Source organism: Zalophus californianus, chromosome 4, assembly GCF_009762305.2.
Source record: "Zalophus californianus isolate mZalCal1 chromosome 4, mZalCal1.pri.v2, whole genome shotgun sequence".
Taxonomy (NCBI): domain Eukaryota; kingdom Metazoa; phylum Chordata; class Mammalia; order Carnivora; family Otariidae; genus Zalophus; species Zalophus californianus.
Window position 1 is genome coordinate 92,188,847 of NC_045598.1, and position 11,989 is coordinate 92,200,835.

The 11,989-nt window shown below is 38.8% G+C and overlaps 1 protein-coding gene across 1 annotated transcript in view; it reads left to right on the forward strand.

Moving 5' to 3' along the window:
- GNAI3 (G protein subunit alpha i3) overlaps positions 1 to 11,921 on the forward strand; it is a 39,229-nt gene extending 27,308 nt beyond the window's left edge. Inside the window, exons 5-9 of the mRNA XM_027607919.1 lie at positions 1,786 to 1,914; positions 5,040 to 5,169; positions 5,584 to 5,737; positions 11,190 to 11,403; positions 11,494 to 11,921. Coding sequence (XP_027463720.1) covers positions 1,786 to 1,914; positions 5,040 to 5,169; positions 5,584 to 5,737; positions 11,190 to 11,380 — 604 coding nt within the window. The 3' untranslated portion in view covers positions 11,381 to 11,403; positions 11,494 to 11,921. The remainder of the gene's footprint in view (positions 1 to 1,785; positions 1,915 to 5,039; positions 5,170 to 5,583; positions 5,738 to 11,189; positions 11,404 to 11,493) is intronic.
- Positions 11,922 to 11,989: the final 68 nt, after the last annotated feature.

The window sequence follows — 11,989 nt, forward strand, 5'->3', positions numbered from 1 at the left end:
CCTTGGTCATTTTGTATGACTTGGAGAAAAACGTTGCCTCTTGGAATGTAAATGAGAGAATTGGCACCATGAAAAGTAGCTCCATGGTAGTTTATAATAAGGAAGTTAAAGAGGAGAGAAATCTTTTGCAGCTGGATCCTGGATCTCTTCCAGTTCCCTCTGCTAAGGACTTTGCATTAAGTGCCAGCTAGTGAGGGAAATTAGAATTGTGATACCCCTTTTTATGCACTCAGCTCTGTGGCCGGGCTGCACTGTGGATTTCTCTGGTACCAGTCACCACTGATAAATCTTTTGCCAGATCACAATAGTAGACTTTGTATAGAAAGAGAATGTTGAGTCTTGGAAGGAAGTCAAAGCATCTGTTTGTCAAGGAAATTCTCTTAAGAGTTACATAGTTTGAGAGAATTTGTAATTAATACTTGAGCAAGGCTATTATGCTACCCTATTTTCCTTCTTTTACAACATGTTTATTTATAAACACCTATATTCAGAATGTACTTTTTAATGTGCCTTTTGGGGACTTGGAGAGTTCTTGGTAACTCTATCTCTGTACTAATTGGGGACACTTTTAAGCATTAAGGTATTTTCTCCAATATTCTATTTTCCTATCCTTCATTCTTGTTTAAGTTATGATAGGAAGGAGTTAAATTATATTTGAAAAACTTATTCTTGAAATGAAAACTTTACTAGAGACATTTCAGGATTCTTCCCATTTTTAAATATTTTTTAGTTGCTTATGTTGGTAGTTTCAATAATTCTCCCAGTAGTCATGAAAGCTATATTACTATTTTTTCTGTCATACATTCATTAAGCTCTGAATCCTTTAACTACACCAGAGAACATGTGATTTATAGAGGTTTTTTTTTTTCCATAATATTTGATCTAGGCTTGACTGATTCCTTAACATTAATGGTAGTACTTTCATAAAAGCTTGTTAATGATTCACTTATAATAGTGCCACCTGTTCTTCAGTTTTCTAGCCAAAAAATCTTTAGGAATCCTGACATTACCAAAAATTTAGTTTAGCTTAAAAAAAAAATTAATTTAGCTTTGAAGCAGTCTTTTAATTATTTCACTGAATAAATTACATTTCTTTGGAAGTATTTACAATTTGTTTTTGACTTAGATTAAAAAAAAAACGGCAACTTTTCTGTTTCATGAGTGAAAGCAAGAAATACTCATTCTTATTGAACATAGTTCTTATTTTAATTTTAGTAATTCAAACACCGTTCTCGAATGTCCTATCAAATGTAGGAACATACAAATGACCCATTGACTTTAAATGTCTGAGGGCTTTTGGTTTGGTTTTGTACTGTGCAACACACAGTTGATTCAGTATTTAGCATTAAGTTTCAGCAATCTTTTTCTTTCTCCAAGATTTTTTTTTTCAAGATTTTTAAAGTAATCTTTACATCCAACATGGGGCTTGAACTCACAGCCCCAAGATTAAGAGTCACATGGTCTGCTGACTAAGCCAGCCAGGTGCCCCAGAAATCTTTTTATAATAAGAGTAACATTTCCATATTTGTTTGCTTTTAATTGGCCTTCACAGCTTAATTTAGGTAGAATTAAAACCACTTTTGTGTAACATATATAGAGCCTACTTCAGTTGTCCTATTCTAGGTTCACACTTTTTCTCATTTCTGTGACACTGAAGCTCTGATTTTGTTCTGCCACTTTATATGACAGGTTCAGAATCTTTTGGGAAGGAACTAGTTTAGTCTGTTCATTTGCTATGTACATGGTTGGCTTCACCAGGTAAAAATAAATGTGTGTTTTATTTAGTTACCTAAATGATTTGGATAGAATATCCCAAACCAACTACATTCCAACTCAGCAAGATGTCCTGCGGACAAGAGTGAAGACCACAGGCATTGTGGAAACGCATTTCACCTTCAAAGACCTATACTTCAAGTAAGGCATTAACCTTTTTATTAGATGTGTGAAAGACAAATATCTTTCCTTTAGTTCGTATCTCTTAATCAGGGCAGAATTTCTCTAGGCAATAATCTTTGGTTTAAAAACCTGCCATCATATTCATCAGTTGGTATTTGAATGTTTTAACTGAATGGGGGCCCAGGCCTTTCTTCTTTCTCCAAATAGCATCAAATACTTTTGTCCATTTGGAGGAATTTAAATTCACAATTAAATTATAAATAGCAATAAAAGTAATCATATGGTTATCATTTTATTTTATTTTTAATTTTATTCTTTTCAGCTGCTTTTTTGTTGGAATCGTCAAAACAGGTATTGAATGTTTGTTGTTTAGAAGGGTAACAACAATACTAAGGATAGATACTTAGTGATGTGGCTTTGTTCTGCCATTTTGATAATAAAATAGAAATGCTTTACTCACCCGTGTTGATCCTTACCGAAGCGCATTTAGGTTTAATGGAATGGAGCTAATATCGTCATGGTTCTTGGACTGATTTGTGCACAGTATCATGTAAACTAAGTTCTTGCTGTAGTATAGAATGGAAAATTGATACGGCGATAAAAGTATTTTGGCTAAGTATGATATAAAAAGTGGTTGTTATAGAGAGAGAAAATTCTAGTACATGAATACAGAGGACTTTCTCATTAGCATTAGTCATTCTGAAATAGGCTTTGGCTTGTCTTTGCGTTAATGGTCTTTTGTAAATATTAGAACTGTCTTTTTGGTTCCCACTTCCTGCTTTTGTGACCTTTGAGATTAGGGGTAAACTTTTCCCCTTCAATATATATTTGTTCCAGCTGCCTCATTACGCTCATATGTGGTCTGTGATACTCAGCACTGTCGCACACAAATGTAACTTCTAGCTCAGAGCTTCTCTGTGTTCTTTTCTCTGAGAACAGTTGCTTCACAGGATTTGGGAAATCCATACAGAGTTTAGGTATTAACTAGATACCACTTGAGGTCTTGAAATCTTAATAAACCGAAACAGGTCAGAAACATGGTGTAGGAAAATAGCAGTTCAGCTGAATATTTGTAGAATAGAAGAGCTGCTTATCTCTAGCACTGATGAATTTATTTAACTGGAGTAGCAAAGGCCATATGGATTTCTGTCACCCGTGCAACCACAAGAATGAGATGTCTTTTTGTGTACTATAAGATTAGTCATCCATTTATAATTAAATGTGGTGAACTTTATTTAGTGTGGGAAACATTCTTGTTGATGTTGTCATAGATTGATCTTTAGTTGGGTGAATCCTATTGGTCTTCTTATGTCAGGATCGATAGCCAGATCTAGTTAAAGTGTTGTACCCACTTTATTGTTGGTATGTAGATATCTTGTTATGAAGTACTATCACTTCTTCCTTTTCCTCTTCTCTCTAGGCAAAACCACTATCCATTTATTCAAACATTTATTGAGCATCTAATACATGCAAGGCATTGTGTAATTGCTTACTTGCCTCTCAGTTATGAGGTAATGTTTATAAAATGTTGATCTGTTAGTGAATTATATTGTAAATGTTAATATGTGCTAAAAGCCCACCTTGGGGACGTCACAGTATTCTATTAGTTTTATGGACTTTGTAGAAGAAAACGGAGGGGTAAACTGAAATTATTCGTGTACCAGCGTGTGTTTCCCCTTGAAAGACGTCTATAGTGATATATATCATGTTCGCTTTCCTAAAGCCTGAGATATGACCCTGTATTAAAGCCAGCTTGTGACTGCATCATTCCAGGTGACATGACCAAAGGCTGAATAAGGACCTGCTAGATCAACCAAAAGAAAAGGCTGGGTCATAAAGAGATAATATGACTATTCTCTTTCAAACATACATTGAGAAATTACTCAGTATGTCTTATTTCTCTCAATCCCCAGGGGAAAATTCTTTGGAAGAAATAGACCTCGAGTCACTTTAGATCTGACATGCTAAATCAGCTTGGCAAAGTTGACCTTTTAAAATTTTGTCCTCGTCATCAGACATCTGTCTTCACTCATTTGTATGCATACCTCCTCAGACACTTGTACCAGCTAAAAGACAAAGCACTGCCGGTGTTCCTCTTACTGTAGGAGGTAGATGAGGACACTGTTGACAGAAGTACAGCAGTTGAGCCAGGATATCAAGTAAGCCCCCCAGAAGGGAGTGGTGAACTAAAACTAATCTGGAGTGGAACATAAAGTTTGTGAACAGCCAAGGCTTTGTTGTTATTAATTAGGTTCAAATAATACGTAGAGTTGGGAAATACTGGTTACGTTTTGTTTTTAGATACTGGGTTCTTAGAGTCCTACCCTGAAATATAATTTACTTTTTCCTCATAATTAATCTCTAAAATATTTTTTCCTTAAACTAAGGGAAACATATCTCAACCATACCTCAATTAAAAAAAAAGAAAGTTAAAAAGTAAGGAAAACAAGCTTTTTGGAAGCAGAATGTAAGTTGGAGATTTCTATTTTTTCCATTGTTCTCTTTAACTAAAGAGGTAAAGCATTTTGAGGGGTAGAGTGGCTAAGAGCCTGGGTGCTGGAGTTAGAGTGCCTGGGTTTAGAACCCCAGTCCCCATTTGTTAGTAGTGTGCCTTTAGGTACTTAACATACCTGTGCCTCAGTTTCTTCATCTGTGCACTGGAGATAATAGTACTTAACAGGATTGTTGTGAGGGTCAAATGAGTTTAGTGTACTGAAGGTGTTTAGGATCATGTCTGGCACCATGGTAAACAATAAGTATTAGTCAGTATTCTTGTTGTTACCTTATGTTATATTATTCAGCTCTTCGTTTTTCCTGTCTTTCTTCCCCCCTCCTTCCTTTAATCCATTTCAGTGCTTATTCTGCTGACTTTTGGCACGCCTGATACAAGCTTTGATAGAGAGGAGGAGGAACTAGTTATCTCAAATGAGAATTTTGATTATTCCCAGATTTTTTCTCATGTTCTCTTTTACTTTTAACCATGGAGTATTAGTTTGACTACATTTTATCTGCTCCTTGTTTGTCTTTTCTGTTGTAAATGGGGTTTTGAATACACAGTAGTGGGAGGTTCCCTAACCATTTCAGTTTAGGGAGAGCTGTATTTGTGACCTTGCTGAATTTGTGCATTCTTTCCCTTTACTCAGGATGTTTGATGTAGGTGGCCAAAGATCAGAACGAAAAAAGTGGATTCACTGTTTTGAGGGAGTGACAGCAATTATCTTCTGTGTGGCCCTCAGTGATTATGACCTTGTTCTGGCTGAGGATGAGGAGATGGTATGTTGGATCTTCTGGTAAAAAGCCTGTTTAATGCAGCTGGGAAGTGGAAAATAACTTTTAGGAAGATTTTGTGTATCCATTGGCTCATTGAACCAAATCTTGATTCCTTAATTTTTTCCCCTGTGAGATTAGACTTTTAAAATATTGATCTGTGCCCTACTAATTCTTAAGAGATAGGACAGTGCATTGAGTATGTGGGCAGGATTAAGTCCTCTTGTTAGCCAGTCTTCTTCCCACCTCCCAACCTCCAAGAATTATGAAAATGAGGACTGACTTAGCTTTTGTGCTATCAGTGTCTAGCTTATTTCCACGCGTGCCATTCAGTGCTCTAAAACTTGTTGGTCTGTTTTTTTCTTTAACAGTTCATCCACTTTTACTTTTTACTATTGACACCCCTTTTTTCCCCCTCAGAACCGAATGCATGAAAGCATGAAACTGTTTGACAGCATTTGTAACAACAAATGGTTTACAGACACTTCAATCATTCTCTTCCTCAACAAGAAAGACCTTTTTGAGGAAAAAATAAAGAGGAGTCCATTAACTATCTGTTATCCAGAATACACGGGTAAGGAATCATGAACGATTTTGTTTGAGGTACACATCGGAGATCAACACTTCGGTGACATTCCTACACCTGCCTTTTATTTTGAACGATGCGTGTATATCCTTATGGAGAGTGTTCACTGGTAGTGGTATTAACATTAAGCATGTGATTAAGACCCCTTAAGCCTAAAGTGCTATTCCAGACATAATCGAGTTTACTGTGTTTATTTTGTATTTCTATCCTCATTTTTTGAGGAAAATAGAGAAAGATAAAATCAAAATTTGGTGTATGTATGTTCAAAAAAATACAAGGATAAGGTGCAGTCACTGCACTTAAGACACAGTGGTTGTAGAGAGAGGGACACACACATAAAGAATTTCATTATAGTAGGAAATGTTCACTAACAGAAGAAGGGGATACTGCTGTGGGTTCAGTGTCCTCTTTTTTCTAGAGGAAATGACACTTGGAGTGAGATAATGAGAGGATGAATTAGAAATCACCAGGCAAAAAGAGGATTAAAAGCATTTTAGGAGGAAGGAATAGCGTATATGAAAATGACATGAGGATGCCTGGGTGGCTCAGTCAGTTGAGTGTCCAACTCTTGATTTCAGCTCAGTTCTTGATCTCAGGGTCATGAGTTCAGGCCCCGCATTTATTTAAAAAAAAAAAAAAAGATTGTAAAAAAAAAAAAAAAATGACATATTCGGTTTTGGAGCCTAGAAGGAATTTGGTATTGCCAGAGCTTATACGTGGTAGGAAGGAGTCATTGGAGTGATGGGCAGGGATGTTCATGGAGGGCCTTGTATCTGATGCTGAGATAGTGGGGAGCTATTGAAGGATTTTGATTGGGGTACATGATGTAGTAGAAACTGTACTTTAGAAAGATAGACAGTAGGGGCGCCTGGGGGGCCTGGGTGGCTCAGTCATTAAGCATCTGTCTTCGGCTCAGGTCATGATCCCAGGGTCCTGGGATCGAGGCCCGCATCGGGCTCTGTGTTCTGCGGGAAGCCTGCTTCTCCCTCTCCCACTCCCCCTGTTTGTGTTCCCTCTCTCGCTGTGTCTCTCTCTGTCAATAAATAAAATCTTAAAAAACAAAACAAAACATGAATGTACTTAGAACTAGGAGATAGAAAGCTGTCAAGGACCCTAGAAGCACTTCTTTCCCCGTCTCTTTTCTCTCCTGTGTGTGTCTTTTTTATTCTCTCTGCTTAACAACTTTCTGTGCTACTCAGTTTATGTGATACAAGATGGCCCTGCCACAGTATCTCTCCTGCATTTAAAAGACCAGGTTAGGGGCACCTGGCTGGCTTAGTCAGTAGAGCATGTGACTCTTGATCTCTGTTGTAAGTTTGAGCCCCACAATGGGTATAGAGATTACTTAGAAATAAACTCTTAAAAAAATCAGGCGTCTGGGTGGCTCACTTGGTTAAGCGTCTGCCTTCGGCTCAGGTCATGATCCCAGGGTGTCCTGGATCGAGCCACACATTGGGCTCCATGCTCAGCGGGAAGCCTGCTTCTTCCTCTCCCACTCCCTCTGTTTGTGTTCTGTCTTTCGCTGTCTCTCTCTGTCAAATAAAATATTTAAAAAAAAAAATCTTAAAAAATAAAGACCAGGCTACACTGATACTGGTTGGCTCCAGGTTCTAATTACTAGGAGAGAGATTCTGGCCAAGGTTAAGGCAGGCAAAAATCCTTAGCCTAGTTGGTCAGTCAGTCAGTGAAGGTCAGGGACACAAACGTGAATGCCAGGGCTGCACCACTATAACCTTTAGATCAGAGTTGGGTATTTTCAGGGAAGGAGAACTCCTGTTAGCTTGGCAGACACTGGCAAGCTTTCTGTAATAAGGTGAAAGAGTATAGGTAGGGTAAGGGGGTGGGAAGAGTACTACCAGAGTTCTGCCTTGATTGGCTGCTGGCGCTGCGATCTGAAGTGCTATCTAGAAATGTTGGTTTCAGAGAAAGACAATTATCATAGGATCTCACTGATATGAGGAATTTGAGAAACAAGACAGGCTCATAGGGGAAGGGAGGGAAAAATGAAGCAAGACAAAACCAGAGAGGGAGACAAACCATAAGAGACTCTTAATCTCAGGAGTCTCTGAGATTAAGAGTCATCATCTCTCGTGCTGGTCTGCCCACCCTAGTAGGGCCTCTCCGGCCGGCCTGGTCTCTTACTCCCATTCCTGCTGCCTTCAGCCCTACCTGGCCCAGCCCGTACCCCTGTGGGGTGGAGATGCCTGCGGGCCTTGGGTCAGGTTCTACTCCTTTGTGGGACCTGACATTTTTCACCTCTTTGCTATTAAAGTAATAAACCAAAAAAAAGGGCCTGAAGCCTCTTGGATGTGGCCTGAGATGCAGGGAGAGGTGTCTGGGACTCGGGCAGGCCTCTCACTGTGACCACTGACCCCAGCTCACTTCCCTTCCATCAGGCTCGGCATGGGAGTTCAGGGGCCGCAGGCACTGCAGCTCCGCCGGGGCAGGAGACTCCAGGGTTGCTGGAGTGGAGGGGGGTGGGAGGGATGGGGTGGCTGGTGATGGACATTGGGGAGGGTATGTGCTATGGTGAGCGCTGTGAATTGTGTAAGACCGATGAATCACAGACCTGTACCCCTGAAACAAATAATACACTATATGTTAATTAAAAGAAAGAAAGAAAGAAATGTTGATTTTTGAAGCATCTGTGAAACATCCAGATGGAGATATCTAAAAGGAAGATATATATGTGGCCTTGGAGCTTTGTGAGAGATTGGGGGTTAGATGTATTGATTTGAGATCATGTATAAATACAATATGGAAATGGATGAGATGATATGGGGTGATGTTATAGAATGAGGACAGAAAAGACCATGGATAGAATGAGAGAGAGAATACCAGACTCTATTGGCAGGAGAGAAAGAAAGGTTTATATTGGATACGAAAAGAATAACCAGGAGAGCCAAAGTATCAAAAAACTAAGAAATTTGGAAGTGAGGGGTGGTCAGTGATGTTGTGTGCAGACAAAGTAAGCTACACATTGAAAAATGGCCTCTGGAGTTAGCAGTCCAGGAGATCATGAGTGTTATTGAGAGCATTGTCAGTGAGAGCAGAGCCAGGGCAGTGAGTTACTGAGTGGGAAGTAGAGAAATCAAGACAGGTGTAGCCTACTCTTGAGCAGCTTGGATTACAGGGAGGAGATTTAAGAATATTCACTGGCTTAGTGGTAAGATTTTATAGCAAAAGAGAAGTTGTAAAAAGTGGATATAATTGATGGAGCAAGATTTGTAAGCAGATGGAATTGCATACAGTGGAATATTATTCAGCCATAAAAAGGAACGAAGTACTGACATGTGCTCCTACTGTATGAACCTCATAAATGTCATGCCAAGTGAAAGAAGCCAAACACAAAAGGTCACGTGTGTGTGATTGCTTTTATATTATATACCCAAAATAGGCAAATCCATAGAGACAGAGAGCAGGCTGGTCGGTGGTTACCAACCAGGAGAGGTGGCGGGAGGGGGGTGGTCAGAATGGGGGGAATGAGGAATGATTACTTAATGGGAATGGGGTGTTCTTCTGGGTTGGAAAAATTTTGAAACTAGAGAGAAGTGGTGTTTGCATAACATTGTGAATATACTAAATGCCACTGTATTGTACACATTAAAATGTCTTATTGTATGTTATATAAATTTCACCTCAACTTAAACTCCTCTTGGTAGAGGAGTTAAATTTTGAAACTGGAAGGAAGACTTCTCTAAGACCAAAGGTACAAATATGTGGTACAAAAGGTGGTAGGCTCAGGAGTTGAGATGTAGTAAGCACCCTGGTCTTTGTTTTCCAGGGAAGTTGGAAAGGTGGCCAGGATTGGGAATGGTGAGTTCATAGAAAGTAGCCAGGTTTTAAAGTGGAGAGAAAGCTTACTTAGGTAAAAGGATTGACAGTGTTCTCACTGGGAATCTTCCACATAGCAAAGAGCTCTCAATGTCGTATCTCTTTTTGGGGGGGGGGGACGACCTTCCAAGCCATTGACTTCATTCTTCTTTTAAGAAGTCTCACATCTGGGGCGCCTGGGTGGCTCAGTCCTTAAGCATCTGCCTTTGGCTCAGGTCATGATCCCCGGGTCCTGGAATCAAGCCCCGCATTGGGCTTTGTGTTTGGCAGGAAGCCTGCTTCTCCCTCTCCCATTCCCCCTGCTTGTGTTCCCTCTCTCGCTGTGTCTCTCTGTGTCAAATAAATAAAATCTTAAAAAAAAAAAAAAGTCTCACAGTCTTCATTGCACAAGTGTCAGTATTTGTTCCTACCAGGCACAATTCTCTTCTCAGTGCTCTCTCTCCTTGAATTTACAGAAGTTCTGCCGATCTCAAAAAACCTATTTCAAGCACCTACCAAGCTCTCTTCCTTGATTTCTCTTAGTAGTCTGTTTAAATCACATTCCTTTCTTTCTTAAGCTTTTCTTTGTTTAGTCTTTTTTTAAACAATTGGTATTTGTTGTCATGCTTAATGTCACTTAATTTACAGATGTTACTTGGTGAAAACAGCCTCTAGTTTACAGGAATAAAGTCTTGAGTTTTCTTTGTTGAGGTTTCCTGGTTCTGTAGTCAATTTCTAGGGCTATTCTGAAGGCTCACAGGTAGAGGAGAAGGTGTAGGAAGCTTGTGGTTTAGAGTGTTAATTACAAATGTTGAAAATAAGGTTTACTTTTGAGACACCCCACTTTTAAAAAATAATAGCTTTGGGGCACATGGGTGGCTCAGTCGGTTAATCGGCTGCCTTCGGCTCAGGTTATGATCCCAGGGTCCTGGGATTGAGCCCCATGTCAGGGTACCTGCTCTGGGTAGTCTGCTTCTCCCTCTTCTTCTGCCTGCTGTTCTGCCTACTTGTGCTTGCTCTCTCTCTGTCAAATAAATAAAATCTTTAAAAAAAAATAGCTTTATTGAGATGTAATTTATATGTCACAAAAACACATTTTATTTATTTTTATAAAAACACATTTTAAAGTGTATAATTCAGGCCCCTTTCCCTTTTACATGTACTTGTTTACCTTTTAATTATAAGGCTCTGAAGTAAGCCCCCTTAAAATTGATACGCTTTTGAAAAGAAGCATGATAAACTCTTGAATTGTTTATTTCAAGATCACTCCAAGGAGCACAGGCTCTCTGACCTTTTAAACAGTTGTGTTCTAGCAATGCATCTTCCTACTTCTCTAGTTTCCTTTTATACATTCTAGGTTTTTCAGCTGAAAAACCAAAATGAAAGGAGAAAAAGAAAAAGCTTTGTTTCCCTAGACCTTTTTCTGTGATGATTTTGTTTTATTTAGAGTCTGCTCTCAAGAAAAATCTAATGAGTATAGAAAAACTTAATGATTATAGAAATAAGTCTGTCTTATATTCCTTTGGGTTATATTCCCTGTCTTCATAAGTAAATGGTGATGGCCTGACTTAGTTGAATTCAGGCAGCTTTTATGATTCGAACTGAGAATATTGGGTGTCTGCTTCAGGTTCCAATACATATGAAGAAGCAGCTGCTTATATTCAGTGCCAGTTTGAAGATCTGAACAGAAGAAAAGATACCAAGGAGATCTATACCCACTTCACCTGTGCCACAGACACCAAGAATGTGCAGTTTGTTTTTGATGCTGTTACAGATGTCATCATTAAAAACAACTTAAAGGAATGTGGACTTTACTGAAGAGGGTTGGATGTTAATAAAAGGTAAAAACTTCAGACAATTTAGTTCTAGTGCTGTAGTGATATCTCTTGACTTTGTAAACTTTTCTAATTAAGAATGTTCTTCTTTTCTAGTTATTACAGTGTGGAGTGTTGAGACCAGACTTCTTTTGCTGTCTCATTGGGCAGCCCCAAGCATGAACGGGACCAGGGAATGGCAGCAGCATGCAGAATCTTAGCACTCTTTAGCACAATCTTCTGTATTAGGGAACTCTTAATTGACACGAGATGCTAAAGTCAGACATTGGAATTGGAACAGCTGTAAAGTATGATTCGATCATCAAGACATCACTTGGATTTCATAATCTCAAACGTTTAGGGCCGATGTGAAGTTGAGGTGCTGCATTCCAGAACTTTAATATGTAGCTTGCTTTTTTTCCTTCTTAACAAACCACCAGTAGTTCATTTTTAAACTTTTTTTTTTCGTCAAGAGAATAACATGACTAAATTTTATTTCTTTGTTTGCAAAAGAATCTTTATTAAAACACAGTCTTAACTATGCACATGATGTGGCCAGATCATCTTGAAAATTTTCCTCTTAGTAGGAACTCTTTGTTTTTAACTTTTGGTA